The sequence below is a fragment of the Carcharodon carcharias genome, chromosome 10 (assembly GCF_017639515.1).
Source record: "Carcharodon carcharias isolate sCarCar2 chromosome 10, sCarCar2.pri, whole genome shotgun sequence".
In the NCBI taxonomy this organism is placed as follows: domain Eukaryota; kingdom Metazoa; phylum Chordata; class Chondrichthyes; order Lamniformes; family Lamnidae; genus Carcharodon; species Carcharodon carcharias.
The window spans coordinates 54451179-54470212 of record NC_054476.1 but is presented as its reverse complement, the minus strand read 5'-3'; the positions used below and the strand labels follow the sequence as shown (position 1 = coordinate 54470212).

General features: G+C 41.5%; 1 protein-coding gene across 1 annotated transcript in view; it reads left to right on the top strand.

Moving 5' to 3' along the window:
- The window catches only part of ush1c (Usher syndrome 1C), a 277466-nt gene that overhangs the window by 84304 nt on the left and 174128 nt on the right, over positions 1-19034 (top strand). Inside the window, exons 6-9 of the mRNA XM_041198034.1 lie at positions 1523-1547; positions 5384-5441; positions 15240-15343; positions 15494-15578. Of these exons, the coding sequence (XP_041053968.1) occupies positions 1523-1547; positions 5384-5441; positions 15240-15343; positions 15494-15578 (272 nt within the window). The remainder of the gene's footprint in view (positions 1-1522; positions 1548-5383; positions 5442-15239; positions 15344-15493; positions 15579-19034) is intronic.

Genomic DNA, 19034 nt, shown 5'->3' with positions numbered 1-19034 from the left:
GCACCAAACAAGTATTAAAAGCATATTGACCTGGACTACTTCTGATTTCTTACTTAGACCTGATCTGCTCCAGTAATTTAAAAATTTTCTTCTCCAGGCCACCCATTTCTGCATTAGGTTACCCATTTCTGCGTTAGGTTTGGCCCTTTCATGAGTCCAAACTGACCTGATAAGGTAGATTTTTGAACCATGGTCATTTAAAATTAAAAATGTGTCTAGCTTTAAGTGCTGTTAGGAAATCCAAGATGGCGCTGCCATGAGCTTCTTCTCAATGAGGTTTCCTGCACTTATAAGTTTTGGCAGGCTCCTGAAGTAATGGCAGTTGCTGTTTTTGTGGGGTTTTTTTAGCAGCAACTCCCTGATTTACCTTTTATTGAGTCTTCTTCGCAGTATCTAAGTATTTTCAGGTTGTGAAACCATCAATTCCTAGCTTTTGATGCGTCCTTCAACCCAATTATTTTATAGTCACACTTTTATTTCCATCAGAGCGAATTCAACTGCCACATGTTACAGCACCAACTCTGGCTATTCATGGTGCATTTTAAAGCAATTCTTACATCTGTTGATTTATAGGCTTTTGTAAAATCATTCTGCCCAGGAACTTAATTTTTTTAGCTCACTGCTGCTAGATCTTCTGACTCTGCATTTTTTGGGTATTGATGGAGTCTTCTGCTTCAGTGTGCAGCTTTATTTCTGCCTTCTGTTACCAATCTTGCTTTGGAGCTTTTCTCTGTTGACCTGCTTCTGCACCTCCACTTCTGGTGCTTTTTGTCAGGTCAGAATGCTGCTTTTCAATCTTACAGGTTTTAAATTTCTTCCCCAGCTTCTGTGAGGTTCTGGGTTGTTCTGATAGCTGCTGTCATGTTGTAAGATGTTGTGTGTAGTTTGGTAAGTCTTGTGAAGAGGTTTCTGAGTCTTGTATTATTTAACAGTAAGTATTTATTAACTACTTCATAACTATATACATACATACAGTATAAGGTCTAAGCTAGGAGGTGTCTCCATGCTTGCCTCTATACACATTGACTTATATGACTGAGGTCACATGTTGCTTTACATTCACATTGTGGACAGTACTGTTCCCTGTCCCATGTTAAGCCTTTCTATGCCAGACCCTTATACTACAATTGTCACTGTAGAATATTCAGAGAGTGATGTGATGTTAATGTACACCCATAGTTAGTTGTGTGTTGGGCATTTTTTTAAAATGCACTTCTGTGCAGCTGTTAAATGGAAGTCATGCATTTTCCCATAGAAAGGAACTTGGAGGAGCAACGCTTATTTTAAAACTATAGGTCCTACAGTTCTAATAAAGCTCTGTTATTTGGAGGCTGGAATAGTCCCTAATTCTAATCGCATTCTCTTGCTGTAAATCAAAAACAAAGGATAAGGAACAACAAATGAGCTAAAATATACTATGAATTTGAATATTCCATCATTTCTAATATTTTCTTTTAAATGCTTAGGAATTTGTTATCAGTGATAGTTCAGGAAATGTTTATCATGCTTTTGTTTCTTTCAGATGTTGGAATGATTCCTGTCAAAAGGTGAGAAGGTGCCTTTTTTTCAAAACCACTAAGTCAAAAAATGTCTGAATATCTGTGGATAGTACATAGATAAATGTATTTACATTGATTTACTACATAGAATAGACGCAAACAACTTCAGCATATCTAGACTAAATGTAACTGCTTGGAAAATAAGAAGAAAATATTTATTGGTATACACGTAACACATAAAAGCAGTTCACTCTATTTTCTCTGTTTGATTGGGATTATTGGATTAGAATTTGTCGGTCACAATGTCATTTAATAATGTGATGGAACCTCTTCTGTCAGCAGATGTTATTGACAATTTGTATGTGTAAAATTTATTCTTCCAAGATTGATCTTGAAGTTATTTTTGTATCAGTGTGGCTCAGTTGGCAACATTCTGTCCTCTGAGTCAGAAAGTTATGCATTCAAAAACATTTAAGGATTTGAGCACATTATCAGGCTAGTACTTCAGTTCATTGTACAAGGTGCCATTTTTCCACAGATGTCCAATTGAGGTCCAATCTGGTGAGTGACGTAATCTGAAGAGGAATAGGGCACTTTTGTGTTGTCCTGACCAATTTGATTAATCGCTGGCAAAACAGATCATCTGGTCATTCGTTTGCTGATTACAGGAACTTGCTGCATGCAAATTGATTGCCAGATTTACATATATAATATGATGATGTATGTACTTTGGGAAAAGCTTATATTTTCTTTTTGTGCAATGTCCCCTGTGAACTGGGGAGTATTCTGAAAGAGGGTTAATTGGTGTCCTGATTATGACCTCATTAGGTTCCAAGAAATGTCCATGTGACTTGAAGTTGCCATGGGGATGAAAAGCTATTAAGATATAAATGGACACTTGGATAATAATGATTTGATTGGGTATAGTCACCATAGATTTATGAATAGGAAATCATGTTTGATGAAACTGTTGGAGTTTGTTTAAGGGTGTTACCAACATAATTGATAAAGTGGGGTTGGTGGATGTAGTGTGCTTGGATTTTCAGATGGCTTTTGGTAAAGTCCTCCCCACCCCCCCCCCCCCCCCCCCCTCCCCCCCCCAGCAGTTAGTTAGCAAAATTAAAGCACATGGGAAAGGAGGTAATATATTAGCATGGATTAAGGATTGGCTAACAGGCAGAAAAAGGCCATTCTCACGTTGGCAGGCCATGATTAGCGGGGTACCGCAAGGATCAGGACCCCAGCTGTTCACAATGTATATATCAATGATTTGGATGTGAGGGCCAAATGTAATAGTTCCAAGTTTGTGGATGATACAAAGGTCAGTGGGAGTGTCTGTTGTGAAGAAGATACAGAATGGCTTGAAGAGGACTTGGGCAGCCTTAGTGAGTGGGCAAGAAAATGGCAGATGGAATATAAGGTGAAAAATCTGAGGTTATCCACTTCGATAAGAGATGTGCAGAGAATTTCTTAAATTGTTAAATTTTTTTAAATTTTTAGATTTTTAAATATCAATGACATAAAGAGATATGGGGATAGTGGGATAGTGTGGGAAAAAGGCATTGAAGTGGATGATCAGCCATGATCACATTGGATGGCAGAGCAGGTTGTACAGGTTGAATGGCCTACTCCTCCTGTGTTTCTAAGAAGCAAAAAAGTCAATTGAATTTGAATTGCTATGCTGGTATTCCAGTCTGCCTGATGGTAGGCATTTCAGAAAACAGTGTTTGTATGTGAATGGAAGCAAGCAAGGCTCTCCATGAGAGCTTTCCTGCCTCAGGAACACACCTTGGTGTTGAAGCAGCTGTCTGAGAATAGAGCAGAGACTGTGTTACTGTGTGTGTTATATAGTTAGAAAGGACAGAGCTGAAGATAGGAAGAGCAGGGATTATGGATCGGACAAGACCCATTGCTGCTATTTCAATGTTGCCAGAGCCAACTACAGCATTTTAAGGGATCAGAGAATGGAGTATCTGGGGATTCTGTGCCATCAGGACTGTTGTGAACTGAGAGAGGGTTCGTAGACATACGTCTTGTTTTTGTTAACGGTATCTGGGGACACGACTGAAACGATTGAGTGAGAAGTGAGAGCCAAGTTGGAAATACTGTGAGGTTGCATATGGTGCCATATTTGTGTGCGAAGTAATGTGAGTGCTTGTAACTACTTGAGGTGTATCTTTGTATCGATTACTTGTGAAACTTAACTTTTTATTTGAAATATCCTTTGCCTGTTAATTAATGTTTAACCAAGTTGCTTTTAGTTGGTTTGTTAGAGTAAACATTTTAAAAAGTGAAATCTTATCCATTGCTTATATTTCCATTAGTGTCATGGGGATTCCTTTCCTTTAATTATTAGTCCCTATGGAGACTGCAAAAATAACAGTGGCAACACTTCAAAAGCTACACCAGTGGCTGCAAAGTGCTTTGGAATTTGCAATTACTTAAGTGCCTTTCACAGTTTAACAAGTTCCCAAGTTGCTTCACAGGCAATGAATTACATTGTGAGGTGTAGTCACCATTGAATTATAAAGTCACACTGCAGCATTTTTGGCCACAACATGGTCCCACAAGCAGCAAAGAGATAAACTATTATTTTCTTTGTGAGTGGTGTTGGATGAGAGTGACTATTAAAAGGGCATCAGGAGAGCTTCCTGCCCTTCTTTAATAACATCATAGGTGATTTTCAGCTGAATAGGCAAATAGGTGTGCCAGTTTAATGCCTTACCTGAAAGATGGTACCTCCAGCATTGCAACACTCCCTTAATACTGAACTGAAGTGTCAACCTAGATTACGTAGTTATATATTGGAGTAGAACTTTGAGCATGCAACCATCTGACTCTGCAGCATGAGTGCTATCAGTGACAAAGTTAATATTTTTTGGCAAAAGGTACAGAATTTTTCCCAAATGATGGAGTTCCTAAGAGTGCAAAACATTGTCAATGCCAACTGTGTATGGTACAATTCATTGATCCCAGCTTTTAACAGGCTCTGATATTTGCCTCCATTGAGTGTCCTTTAATTACATTTTCAACTAACACTTCTTCCCTCACAGTCTTAGCAAAGGTTGAAAATATTTGAAATTTGCATTATAACATTGTGGCAGCTAAAACAATTTTTATCCTTTTACGCAACCACTTATATTTTATGTGGTCATGTTTGGCTAAATTTTAGATTTGCAGCTGCCCCTCTAAGCCACTATGTGGGCTGGCTCTAATGCCGATTATTCAAGTGACCTGATCTTGCAAAGCTGTGCACAGTCAGCTCAATATGCGGTGGGCTGGCAACCAGCCATTCCTAACAGATTTTGCTGATACTATAAAATTTTGGTTATGTTATTTATAGCACCTGAAATCTGACATTATGCCCTTCAAAATATTTCCTGATATTCTGTTTACTGCTTTCATTTTTTTTTTACAGGCATTTCATTTTCCAATGGTTATTACTATCCTTCATGTCTTTGATATGTGATGATGCTTCCAGAAGTAAATCATAATTGTTACATACTTGCCTCAGGTTGATAAAATAATTAACTAGTAGTAGATTAATTGCTTGTAAATGCCAATTGCATTCAGCATACATTGAAGGTAAGAAATGAGGAAATCTGAAATTAAGAATTATTTTTGGTTGGAGTAGATCTGAACCTTACTAGTCTGATTTTCTGGTTTTTCCTTTAATTACTGATAGGTTGACAAGACACCAGTGATTTGAGTCATTCAGTTACTGATAACTTGACAAGAGAGCAATGGTTTGTGCTCTTCAATCTCTGATATGACAACACACCAGTGACTTGTCCTTCTGCCACTAACAAGCTGACTTGACAGTTGTGACTAATTGTAGAAAGGCACCAGGCAGACATGAATGACATTTCATTTTTTCTCGTTAGTGCTCCTGAGGACTCTTTGAAATGGCAATTTGTGGACCAGTTTGTGTCAGATGCTGGGGTAAGCTGCAGATTTTTTTGCAATTGATCTTTGTTCCCCTAGTTTTCATTTGTGGTCATTGATATCTCTTTACCAACTGTCTGCAAAGTTGTTTCTATTTTAAATCTAAATTAGTTACACTTGAAATATGTTAAAATAGAGCCATCTTTGTGTTCACAAATGTGAGAAAAGTTCTCACAACTTGGAAGAGCCTGTGATAACTTCATTGGTGTAATGTGCCTGAAAATAAGTCAGTGGCATTTTATTTGAAGAAGCTGAAATTATATAAAGCACTGAGTAACTGGCATACATCTGGTGGCTCTTTTTCAAGAACAACAATTCTTTTTACTTAAAGTAACTATCATGATTTATAATCTTGATTCATAATTTATAATAAGAGGATTTATAATCTATTAAATCAACATATATCCCTAAGAGTTACAAAGTGAAATGATTTTGCAATTAATAATGCTTGGCAGACATCCATTTTTACTAGGTTATAAGTTCAAGCTATACAGTAGTGTGCTGGGAGCAGCGTTTTGCGTGGCACCCCACTTTCAATGATGTAATGAACTAAATGCTTGCTATATTTCTCTATCATCATTCTCAGCATCAAACTCAACTTCCATTTATTTAATAACTTTAATGCAGCAAAAAAAAAGATTTGCATTTGTATTGTTATGACCAGTCCCCAGGGGAGGTCCCCCAATTTGTTATGATCCTGGATGAGATACCCCAAATTGTTAACTTCTCAGTTAGGACCCCAATTTGTTATATTCCCAGGTGAGGAGGAATGAGCTGGCTTCCCTTCTTTATTCAACCCCCTCGGTTGGTTGCAACAAGGTTAATTTAAAAGGGATCCCTTCCCTCATGGATACCTTTCCCCAATCTAAACGTATTTATGGGCTGAATTTTCCCCCTGTCGGGGGGGGCGGTTGTGCGGGAAGCTGATTGGTGCCCCCGCGCTGCCATTTTACATGAGCAGGCCAATTAAGGGCGCCAACCGCTCCTTGTGTGGGCGGTAGGTGGGGGATTCCCTGAGTCCGGGCCTGCACTCTTAAGAGCACAGAAACCTCCCTGAGGCACAGGAACATGCCAATTAATTTTTAAAATAATTTTTGTATTGAATTTTTAAACACTTCATGAAACCTCATCCTGCCCGTGGATGAGGTTCCATGAAAAATGCAAAGCCACCTGGGCTCTTTGCCTGCCTGCCATCCTTAAGTTGGACAGCAGCTCATTTAATTTTATCAATTAGTTTTTAACAGGCCTTAGTAGGCCTTTGAAAATTCAGTGGGCGTGCAGCCGAGTCGGCTGTGTGCCCGCTGAACTGAAAATCTAAATGACATGTGGTGACATCGGGACACCTGCCCGACGTCACCATGGGTCATTTTACACGTTGGCAAGCGGGCCCCACCCCCGCTTGCCGGCTGGAAAATTCTCCCCTATATTTTAGAAGGAGCCAATTTAACCAGGCTTTCTTAAGTAAGAGAAAGAGTAAGTTTATTAGTTCTTTAAAAAAAAAACCAAAAAAGAAAAATGCAACACATATACACACAGATCAGAAATGAAAAGTTGAGTTCAAAAATAAAGGTTAAAAAAGATGTACAATTCAGTCTTTGGCTTGACTGTGATGCGTAGATGGTGAAACATTATGGCCGTTAAGTTGGATGATTCTGGTAGAGCAGACTTTAGCAGATGGTTTGGAGACACTTGGTTCTGCAGATTAGTTGAAGAAGCTGTCATATTTCCTTTTTTGATTGTGGCTTTGCTGACTTGCCATCCAACAACAGAAAGAGTAAAAGAACCTTTACCTGCAAGCTGCAAAGGGGTGCCTAGTCGATCATCTTCTGCTATGACTCTCACTAACACACCAGAATGAGAACACAAAGATCAAGTCTGTAGCCAGCTTTTTAACCCCACTCCTTATTCCTAGAAGGGAAAAAAAATAAACATGTCTTTCGCCCAGAGTCCATTTTCTTTTTACTCAGATCATTTCCATATTCTGAGATATAACTCAACAGGAGATTGTTTCTGCTGAGATGTGGTAATCAATCTCCATTGTCTTCACAACTACAAGAGATTAAAGTTCGATCTTTTGCATTTCATCTCTTCCTCTCAAGTGTCTCTGTCTGAAGTAGGCCTTGACACCTTTATAGGTCTGACATTCCATGGCTTTTCTGGACTAGCCAGTCAAGTGTAATCCACAGAGGAATTTTCCAGATAGTGGTGACTTTACATTGTCAGCATGCTTTTGTGTGTACGTCTTTTTGAAAAAAAAAATGTCTTCCTTAAAAGTGCAATATACCCATAAGTAATTTGGGGCTGTAATCCATGGTCATGACAGTATAGTGACCTTTGTGTGGCCAATGAAATTATTTTGAAGTATACTCATTGCTGTAGTGTAGGAAAGTATGCAGATAGGGAAAAAATGGAAAGCAGATACTTGGGAAAGCATTTGGAGAGATGGCAGAAAACATGGTAAAATGATAGGTTTGACTAAATTTTTGAAGATGATGACAGAAGTACCTAAATACTATCAAAAAAGAGATACAATAGAAAATGCTTCCACCCAGTTTGCTTTTGTCTCAGGCAACATTCAGGAAGAAGAGGAGACACGGTGAGGCATTTTGTAAATCTTAAGATTTCAGAGGAATATACAGCCCAGACCATTTTTTAGAAATTACTTCTAATGTAATTTTACTGGAATATTGTTTGCTTCCTATTTAAAATGCAACTAAAATAATTAATAATTTGTTTATTTTAAATTTATTTGTGTGTGTACTGCAAACTAGACTTTAGATTATGGCACCATTTTAATATGAAAAATGCTACATAGATTTTCATTATGCACTCAATGATTTTTTAATTATTCAGTATAAATTAGAGCTCTGTTTCTGGTCACTTTGATGACTTGCTTAAGTACAAAGAAAAGATTTAGCAAATGGTTGTGTACAGTGTGAGGGACTACGATCTCTCACTTTTTTTATTTTTCTTTTTCATTTATGAAATGTGATCTTGGCTAGGCCAGCATTTATTGTCCATCCCTAATTGCTCTTGAGAAGGTGATGGTGTGCTGCCTTCTTGAACAGCTGCTGTCCATGTGGTGTAGGTACACCCACAGTGCTGTTCAGGAGGGAGTCCAGGATTTTGACCTGGTGACAGTGAAGGAATGGCAACATATTTCCAAGTCAAGATGGCGAGTGGCTTGGAGGGGAACTTCCAGGTGGTGGTGTTCCCATGTCTCTGCCCTTATTCTAGATGGTAGCAGTTGTGGTTTTGGAAGGTGCTGCCTAAGGAATCTTGCTGAGTTCCTGCAGTGCATCTTGTAGATGGTATACACTGCTGCTACTGTTTGTTGGTGGTTGTGGCAGTGATTATTTGTAGAAGGGATGCCAATCATGTGGACTGCTTTGTCCTGGATGCTGTTGAGCTTCTTGAGTGTTGTTGGAATTGCACTCATCCAGGCAAGTGGAGAGCATTCCATCACACTCCTGACTTGTGCCTTGTAGATGGTGGATGGGCTTTGGAGAGTCAGGAGGTGAGTTACTCACTGCAGAATTCCTAGCCTCTGACCTGCTCTTGTAGCCAAAGTATTTATATGGCTAGTCCAGTCCAGTTCAGTTTCTGGTCAATGGTAACTCCCAGGATGTTGGTAATGGTGTATTCAGTACTGGTAATGCCATTGAACATCAAGGGGTGATGGTTAGATTCACCCATGTTGGAGATGGTCATTGCCTGGCACTTGTGTTGCACGAACGTTACTTGCTACTTGGCAGCCCAAGCCTGGATATTGTCCAGGTCTAGCTGCATTTGGACATGGACTGCTTCAGTATCTGAGGAGTCGCGAATGGTGCTGAACATTGTGCAATCATCAATGAACATTCCCACTTCTGATCTTATGATGGAAGGAAGGTCATTGATGAAGCAGCTGAAGATGGTTGGCCCTAGGACACTACCCTGAAGAACTTCTGCATTGATATCGTGGAGCTGAGATGATTGACCTCTTACAACTATAACCACCTTCCTTTGTGCTAGGTATGCCTCCAACCAGCAGAGAGTTTTCCCCTGATTCCCATTGACTCCAGTTTTGCTAGGGCTCCATCATGCCACATTTGGTCAAATGCTGCCTTGATGTCACGGGCAGTCACTCTCATCTCATCACTGGTGGAACACAAGCTGAGCATCAGTAAGCAGGTTATTATTAAACAAATGCTGCTGGATAGTACTGATGAACCCTTCCATCAATTTACTGATGATTGAGAGTAGACTGATCAAAAGGAGGCAGATTGCAGTTTCAGGGAAACTCACGCCTCTTTATCTCTAAGGAACCAATAACAACCAACTGTGGACTGCACAACAAAAACAGAATTACCTGGAAAAACTCAGCAGGTCTGGTAGCATCGGCGGAGAAGAAAAGGGTTGACATTTCGAGTCCTCATGACCCTTCGACAGAACTTGAGTTCGAGTCCAAGAAAGAGTTGAAATATAAGCTGGTTTAAGGTGTTGGGGGGAGGTGGGGGGGAGAGAAGTGGAGGGGAGTGGTGTGGTTGTAGGCAAAAGCAGTGATAGAAGCAGATCATCAAAAGATGTCATAAAGAACACATAGGTGTTAAAGTTGGTGATATTATCTAAACGAATGTGCTTATTAAGAATGAATGGTAGGGCACTCAAGGTATAGCTCCAGTGGGGGTGGGGGGAGCATAAAAGATTTAAAATATTTAAAAATAATGGAAATAGGTGGGAAAAGAATAATCTATATAATTTATTGGAAAAAAACAAAAGGAAGAGGGAAACAGAAAGGGGGTGGGGATGGAGGGGGGAGCTCAAGACCTAAAGTTGTTGAATTCAATATTCAGTCCGGAAGGCTGTAAAGTGCCTAGTCGGAAGATGAGGTGTTGTTCCTCCAGTTTGCGTTGGGCTTCACTGGAACAATGCAGCAAGCCAAGGACAGACATGTGGGCAAGAGAGCAGGGTGGAGTGTTAAAATGGCAAACGACAGGGAGGTTTGGGTCACTCTTGCGGACAGACCGCAGGTGTTCTGCAAAGCGGTCGCCCAGTTTACGTTTGGTCTCTCCAATGTAGAGGAGACCACATTGGGAGCAACGAATGCAGTAGACTAAGTTGGGGGAAATGCAAGTGAAATGCTGCTTCACTTGAAAAGAGTGTTTGGGCCCTTGGACAGTGAGGAGAGAGGAAGTGAAGGGGCAGGTGTTGCATCTTTTGCGTGGGCATGGGGTGGTGCCATAGGTGGGGTTTGAGGACTAGGGGGTGATGGAGGAGTGGACCAGGGTGTCCCGGAGGGAGCGATCCCTACGGAATGCCGATAAGGGGGGTGAAGGGAAGATGTGTTTGGTGGTGGCATCATGCTGGAGTTGGCGGAAATGGAGGAGGATGCTCCTTTGAATGCGGAGGCTGGTGGGGTGATAAGTGAGGACAAGGGGGACCCTATCATGTTTCTGGGAGGGAGGAGAAGGCGTGAGGGCGGATGCGCGGGAGATGGGCCGGACACGGTTGAGGGCCCTGTCAACGACCGTGGGTGGAAAACCTCGGTTAAGGAAGAAGGAGGACATGTCAGAGGAACTGTTTTTGAAGGTAGCATCATCGGAACAGATGCGACGGAGGCAAAGGAACTGAGAGAATGGGATGGAGTCCTTACAGGAGGCGGGGTGTGAGGAGCTGTAGTCGAGGTAGCTGTGGGAGTCGGTGGATTTGTAATGGATATTGGTGGACAGTCTATCAAGAGATTGAGACAGAGAGGTCAAGGAAGGGAAGGGAAGTGTCAGAGATGGACCACGTGAAAATGATGGAGGGGTGGAGATTGGAAGCAAAATTAATAAATTTTTCCAAGTCCTGCCGAGAGCATGAAGCAGCACCGAAGTAATCTGCGATGTACCGGAGAAAGAGTCGTGGAAGGGGGCCGGAGGAGGACTGGAACAAAGAATGTTCCACATACCCCATAAAGAGACAGGCATAGCTGGGGCCCATGCAGGTACCCATAGCTACACCTTTTATTTGGAGGAAGTGAGAGGAGTTGAAGGAGAAATTGTTCAGTGTGAGAACAAGTTCAGCCAGACGGAGGAGAGTAGTGGTGGATGGGGATTGTTCGGGCCTCTGTTCAAGGAAGAAGCTAAGGGCCCTCAGACCATCCTGGTGGGAGGTGGAGGTGTAGAGGGATTGGACGTCCATGGTGAAGAGGAAGCGGTTGGGGCCAGGGAACTGGAAATTGTTGATGTGACGTAAGGTGTCAGAGGAATCACGGATGTAGGTGGGAAGGGACTGGACAAGGGGAGAGAGAAGGGAGTCAAGATAACGAGAAATGAGTTCTGTGGGGCAGGAGCAAGCTGAGACGATCGGTCTACCAGGGCATTTCTGTTTGTGGATTTTGGGTAGGAGATAGAAGCGGGCCGTCCGAGGTTGGGCGACTATCAGGTTGGAAGCTGTGGGAGGAAGATCCCCAGAGGAGATGAGGTCAGTGACAGTCCTGGAAACAATGGCTTGATGTTCAGTGGTGGGGTCATGGTCCAGGGAGAGGTAGGAGGAAGTGTCTGCAAGTTGACGCTCAGCCTCCGTGAGGTAGAGGTCAGTGCACCAGACTACAACAGCACCACCCTTGTCAGCAGGTTTGATGACAATATCACGGTTGGACCTGAGAGAATGGAGTGCAGTAAGTTCAGAGAGAGAGAGAGAGAGATTAGAATGGGTGAGAGGAGCAGAGAAATTGAGACGACTAATGTCGCACCGACAGTTCTCAATGAAACGATCAAGAGAAGGTAAGAATCCAGAGGGAGGGGTCCAGGTGGAGGGAGAATATTGGAGGTGCGTGAAAGGATGGGGAGAGGACTCCTGCCCAAAAAAGTGAGCCCGGAGACGAAGACGGCGGAAGAAGAGTTCAGCATCATGCCGAGCCCGAAGTTCATTGAGGTGAGGGCGTAAGGGTATGAAACTAAGTCCTTTGCTGAGCACTAAACATTCAGCATCAGAGAGGGGAAGGTCAGGGGATATAGTGAGTACACGGCTGGAGCTGGGATTGGAAGATGGGGTGGGGACGGAGGGACAGGCCGGGGTGGAGGGTCCTAGATGGGTGTTGGTGTCGATGAGTTGTTGGAGCTTGCGTTCCTTAGCACTTGAGAGAAAGAGAAAAAGTTTCTTGTTGAGGCGTCGGATGAGCCAAAGAATAAAATGAATCTGGGGGCACGCGCAGCTTTGAAAAAGGGTGCTGCTGGAGGGAGAGGTCAAGTGTGTTCGTATGGCGGTGCATGGCACTGAGTGTGGATTTCAGAATGTGACGGGAACAGCAGTCCGTGAAACGTTTTATGTCCCGGAGATACCTGTAATCCTGGGTGGGTTCGAAACATGAGGGGTGGAATTTCAGTTGAAATCCACGTGGGGTAAGTCGGAGACGGAGACAGTCACTGAGAAAGGAGATATGGCTGTGAAAGCGGGTTTTAGTAAACACCTTGTCAAACACCAGGAGAGAAATGGAAAGCAATGAAGGTGAGCAAGGCAAAAGAGAGGTACGGAAACCTTGTCGCAGGGAAGAACAGAACTTCTTCAAGGAGGTAGGCATTTCTTGAAGAGCAGTGGCAGTCAATTAAACACAGAGATAAAAACAAAAAAACTGCACAGGCCAACTTCAAAAAGAGCTATACAAAGGCTATCTGCATTTAATAACCTAGGCAGGCCAGAAGAATGCTGATGGTCTGCTAAGTTCGAATTATATCATACAAAACTATATTTTTCTTTTAAAATATGGAAAGACATTGCATTATCTGGACACTTGTAAGCAGACCAGGAATTTTTTTTTAAAAAGGTCCTAAGTTCACCTTGGAATTGTCAGCAAGCATAGCTTTTTTAACAAATCACCTGACTGGCACAGTATTTGAGGGCAAAAAACTATGTGTTTGATTGAACAGCAATCACTTTAATTGATGGTGGGAAGTATCCTGGTAAAGGCAAATGCTAGTGTGCTACTGGAAATCACATGACAGAGACAAGCTTTATGTTTTGAACCTATTGTTTTGAACTCAGTAGTTTTGAGGAATAAGCCAAATAGGAATGCTGCCCTAATTTGCACTCTCCCTGCCTTGCCTGAAATTTCTCATGTGGTTATCAACTTGCAGCCAGAGAATCCCTCTTTGAGTATAACCTGTCTGCATTTGGAAACCTGAAAAGCTGAGACAAGGAGAATTGATCCAGCTGTGTATTCTCCTCCACGCCAAAGCTCCATTGCTGAGAACCTCCAGACTTCCAGTGGGACCAGTTTTCACATAAGGGAGCTCCAGATCAACAGCATTGAAACCCTGTGAACTTTATCCTTTGTTTTTTTAAAGCCTATCCTCCAAACCCATCACTGCAGAGGCCCTATCTGTCCTGTGTATGCATGCCCCTCTCTCTCTCTCGATGGTTATACTTCTAGAGCACAATTGTTTGTGTCCCAGTTCTTGCAACTTGTTTTTAAAAAATCATTCTGAGTTTATTGAAAGAAACCTGGTTAAAGTCTGTTTTATTCTGGGTGACAGCGAGGGTAAATAATTGGCCATTTTGGTGCATTAATTAAACTTTTAAACTAATGGTATGACTTGCAGAGTAGTGGGGTTAGATAAACTGTGCACTCCTCCCATTCCAGTCGTAACATCTTTCAATTCGTAATGGCTGAGACATTCAGCAACCTTTGAAACCCAGCCACATTCCAAATGATGGATACACATCATTTGTTCGAGAGCTGAGGGTCATGTGATATAAGACCCTGGCATGTTGAACAAGTTAATATTGCCTTGCCCAGCTGAATATCTCAGTCTGCTGCTCTAACATCTGACTAGCAGCCACACACACAAAGGGGCTCTAGTCCATTTTGGATAGCTGGCCCCACCTACCCTGCTTCTATTGGAAGTTCTTTACCATCATCTACAAGGCTGATTCATCTCTGCATGCTTATCTCATCTTGTGAAGTCAACACCAGGTTTCAGCCTGCTGACCTCCGTGAAGGAATAGCTTGTTGGACTTTGATTCTGGAATCCACATGGACGGATATTTATTTTCTCTGTGGTCTCTGTACTGTAAATCCTTCTTTTCCCTATCCCTTTCTTTATTGTCCAATTGTGGAGGTGACATTGCAAACCCTCTTCCTGCATTTTGAGTGTGTGCAAATAAACCAAGCCTTTGAGTTCATTCTATCTCGAGTTTGCTGTGGAGTTATTAATAGAAAGTTGGATCTCACAAAAAAATTCAGGGGTTGGGAAATGTAGCAACTCTTATAAAGAGAGAAAGAAACCAAAACACCTTTCTGTTGATGGATGGGTGGTGAGAGGTAAAATTAGTTCTGTTTAAATTAACCCTCCTCCTCTCCATAATAATAGAATGCTACATGTAAAATAGTTTATACATGCCAGTTGGCACTCTACATAACCATAGCTGACACTGACAGTGACAATGTGGAAGGTGTATCACTTGTTTTTGACTAATTTAATTTCATTCATTTCCTTTTTACTATCTTTATCTTCTTGTGTGAAGCTTGGTAGTAACATTTGCATGGCTTTTATGAAAATAAATTTAAAAAAGAGAAAATGCAGTAATTCATAGTGTTATATATGAGCTCTCTCTCCATGAACTATAAAACAATGATCACAAGAAGATCATTGATGAGAAACTCCAGTCATGTTTAGAATCTGTTAATTCCAAAGGAATGTTCGTTGAAAGTAAGGTGCTCATCATATCACATACCTAGCATACCTTATTTACACCAATATCACAAATGTAGATCTGGTCTTGAAATCTAAAAATTTATTGAGAGTTTGTTCCCAATCTTATCTTTTGTAGGATGGGAAAATCAGTGTAGCTGGCCTGGCTTCTCTGGGAAGCAAGGAAATAAAGGAAAAAAAGGTGTTTATCAGCTTAGTTGGCACAAAAGGCATGGGTTGCAGGTAAGTCACTATTTTTGTCAATTTTTCAGACAAAAATGTAAAGGTTTGTTATACAGGTTGCACTTCCCACTTTACCATTAACTATTGAAGGCATTTGTTAATTTACTTTCTGGATTTTTCACTCAGTATTCTCTCTTTCCCCTAATGTAGCATTTCTAGTGGTCCAACTCAGAAACCAGGGATCTTTATCAGCAATGTGAAACCAGGCTCTGTATCGGCAGAAGTGGGCTTAGAGGTAAGTGAGTCACGTGAACAGAAGTAAAGATTTGGTATTGGCTCTCTTATCTGATAAGCTACAATGTCTAATACTGCTTTTACTTTGGCAATATTTGAAGCAGTGGAAAATGCAAGCTGTTAGGGTTAGAAATCGCCAAAATAATAAATGGTGAATAAAATAATTTTTTTATTTTACATAAATGGACTTTTTTGGGTGGGTTAGAGGCAGTTTGCAGCCTCTGGGCTGACTTATGCTAATAGGTCTGTAAGTAGCACAATCACCAGTGTTCATATAATATTCCTGAGTAAAACAATTGAGTATCTGACATCTGAGGGATTTAGTTTATAAATAAATTCAGGCCTATAATGGTCAGCTTTTAAATGTCCTGAACTGCATGTACTATTTATTAAATAGCAATTAGAAATAATATACAAAATAGCTTTTTCAATGTTATGTGCAATCTGTATATTTCAAACCTCCCTGGTTTGGAGTACTGCTGGAGGATTGGAAGACTGCCAACATTGTACCATTATTTAAAGAGGGAGAGAGGGATATTCCAAGTAACTATTGCTCAGTTAGCTTAACTTCAGATGTGGGAAAATTATTGGAATTAATTCTGAGGAACAGCATTAACCTTAATTTAGAAAGTCAGAGATTAATGAAAGAAAATCAGCATGAATTGTTAAGAGGAAGTCATGTCTGACTAACCTGACTGGATTTCTTTAAGAAGGCGATGAGTAGGATTGATGAGGGCAGTGAGGTGGATGTGGTCTACGTATAATATAGCAGCGCTTTTGATAAGGCCTCAAAGGCCAGGCTGGTTGATAAAGTAAAAACCCTTGGGATTCAATGGACAAGGGAAAATTGTACCCAAGGTTGGTTTAGTGGCAGGAAGCAAAAGGTAGGTCAGCATGTATTTTTGCAACTGGAAAGCTGTTACCAATGGGGTTCTACAGAACTCATGATTCCTTGCTTTTTGCAATTAATATTAAAGATTTAGACTCAAATGTAAGGGCCATGATAAAGAAGGTTGCAGATGATACAAAAATTGGTTGTATAGTTGTCGGTGAGGAGGAAAGCTTCAGGCTGCAGGAAGATATAGATGGTCTGGTCAGTTTTGCAGAAGTGGAAAATGTAATTCAATCCAGAGAATTGTGAGGTAATGCAATTTGGGAGGTCCAACAAGGCAAGAGAATACACAATAAATGGGAGGATGCTGAGTAGTGTGGAGAAACAGAGGGATCTTGGAGTATATGTCCGCAGATGCTGAAAGATAGCAGGACTGGTTGATAAAGCGGGTAAGAAGGCATATAACATACTTTTCTTTATTAGCTGGGACACAGAATGTAAGCAGGGAACTTATGCTAGAAGTGTATGCAACACTAGATAGACCATGGATTGCTTACTGCGTACATCTCTGGTCACTGCATTCATTATAGGAAAGGTATCATTACACTGGAGAGGGTGCTGAGGAGATTAGTGAGGATGTTTCCAGGACTGTAGGATTTTAACAATGATAAACAACTGATAGGCAGGGATTGGCTTCTTCGGAACAGAGGAGGTCGAAGGGTGACTGGATTGTGATGTATAAAATTGTGAGGGGCCTAGGTAAAGTAAACAGCGATTACCTATTTACCTTAGCAGAGAGGTTGAAAACCAGGGGGCATAGATTTAAAGTAATTGGTAGAAGGATTAGAGTAGAGATAAAGATTTTTTCATCCAAAGACTGGTAGGGGCCTGGAACTCATCACCTGAAAGAGCGGAGAGGCAGAAGCTCTCAGCATTTAAAAAGTACTTGGATGTCTACTCACAACAGATGTGCAGTAGATGTGAATCACCGGCAACAATGCAAAGTCAAAAAAAATGTCCATTTGAAGAGCCGTGACGTGTAAGGCTATGGAGATCGGATTGGGCTCTTTGTCAAGTGGCATGGACACAATGAGATGCATGTGTCATAAATTTTCTATGATTTCTATGAGATGCTATGGCAATGCCATTCGGGGCATTTAAACCTGTGTATCACTGCCTTATTATGGTAAAATTGATGGAGAATGATTGTGACTTTATCTGGACTAACAATGGCTTATTTATTAATAAGATGCTAAAGCACAAAAATATTGAAAGGCTCTTCATAGATGGGTAATCATTAAAAAAAAACCAAAGAAGCAGATATTAGAAAACATAACTTGGACAATCTATTGTTTGCTCTATGTCTCATCTATATGCTGTCCCTTTGTGACATCATCCAGAAAGACAGCAATTTCCGTATGAACACTGACGACACCCAACTCTACCTTACCACCACCTCCCTCGACCCCTTCACTGTCTCTAAATTGTCACACTGCTTATCCAACATCCAGTACAAAAGCAAACTATCTTGGACTGTGGAAATCTGAAATAAAAACTGATAATGCTGGAAATACAGAGCATGTCTGGCAGCATCTATGGAGAGAGAAATAGAGCTAATAAGCTGAAATTTACCAGCTCTTTGGGATGGGCTGGGAGATGGGAAGGCTGGCAAAATAGAATGGGAAGGCAGCATGTGGCATGCCTGTTATTTTCCCATCATTATGCCAGTTTGCCAGCAGTGGGAAAAGTGACATAAGGCCTACCTACTTATTGCAAAGGGAATGGAACTTATAAGTAGGGAAGTTTTACTGCAGCTGTACAGAGCCTTGGTGATAACTCATCTGGAGTACTGTGTGCAGTTTTGGTCTCCTTATTTGAAAAAGGACATAATTGCAGTCCAGAGAAGTTCCACTCGATTCATTCCTGGGATAAAGGGCTTGGCTTATAAGGATAGGCTGAACAGGTTGGGCCTATACTCATTGGAGTTTAGAAGAATGCGAGGTGATTTTATTGAAATATATAAGATCCTGAGGGGACTTGATAAGGCAGATGTTTCCTCTTGTGGGAGAGACTAGAACTAGAGACACAGAATAAGGCGGAGATGAGGAGAATTTTTTTCTCCCAGGGGGTCAGTAGTCTGTGGAATTCTCTCCCCCAGAAATCAGTGGAGGCTGGGTCATTGAATTTACTAGATTTTTGATAGACAAGTAGGCTAAGGTTATGGGGAGAGGGCAGACAGAAAAGTTGGGTTAACACCACAACCAGATCAGTCATGATCTTATTGTATGGCGGAGCAAGCTCAAAGGGCTGAATCACCTACTCCTGCTTCTAACTCCTATGTTCCCAGATCTCAGTTACCTGACTTTGAGGATGCACGGCCATCATTGCTCCTTCATCCTGCAGGTGCAGCCCCAGCAGTGCCCATCGGTAGTTTTGGTGCTGCTGAGCTGCTGGCCCTCTGATTAGGATGGCATCTCTTGGAGGCAGGCTGCTGTCCTTAATAGGGAAGGGAGTCCCCACCGCAGCCACTTAATTGCCTGCTGCCAATGCAATGTAGTCCTTGGGTTTCACTGTCCACCAAAATGGAGCACAACCTCACTTTTGGCCCTGACAACAGGAACCCTG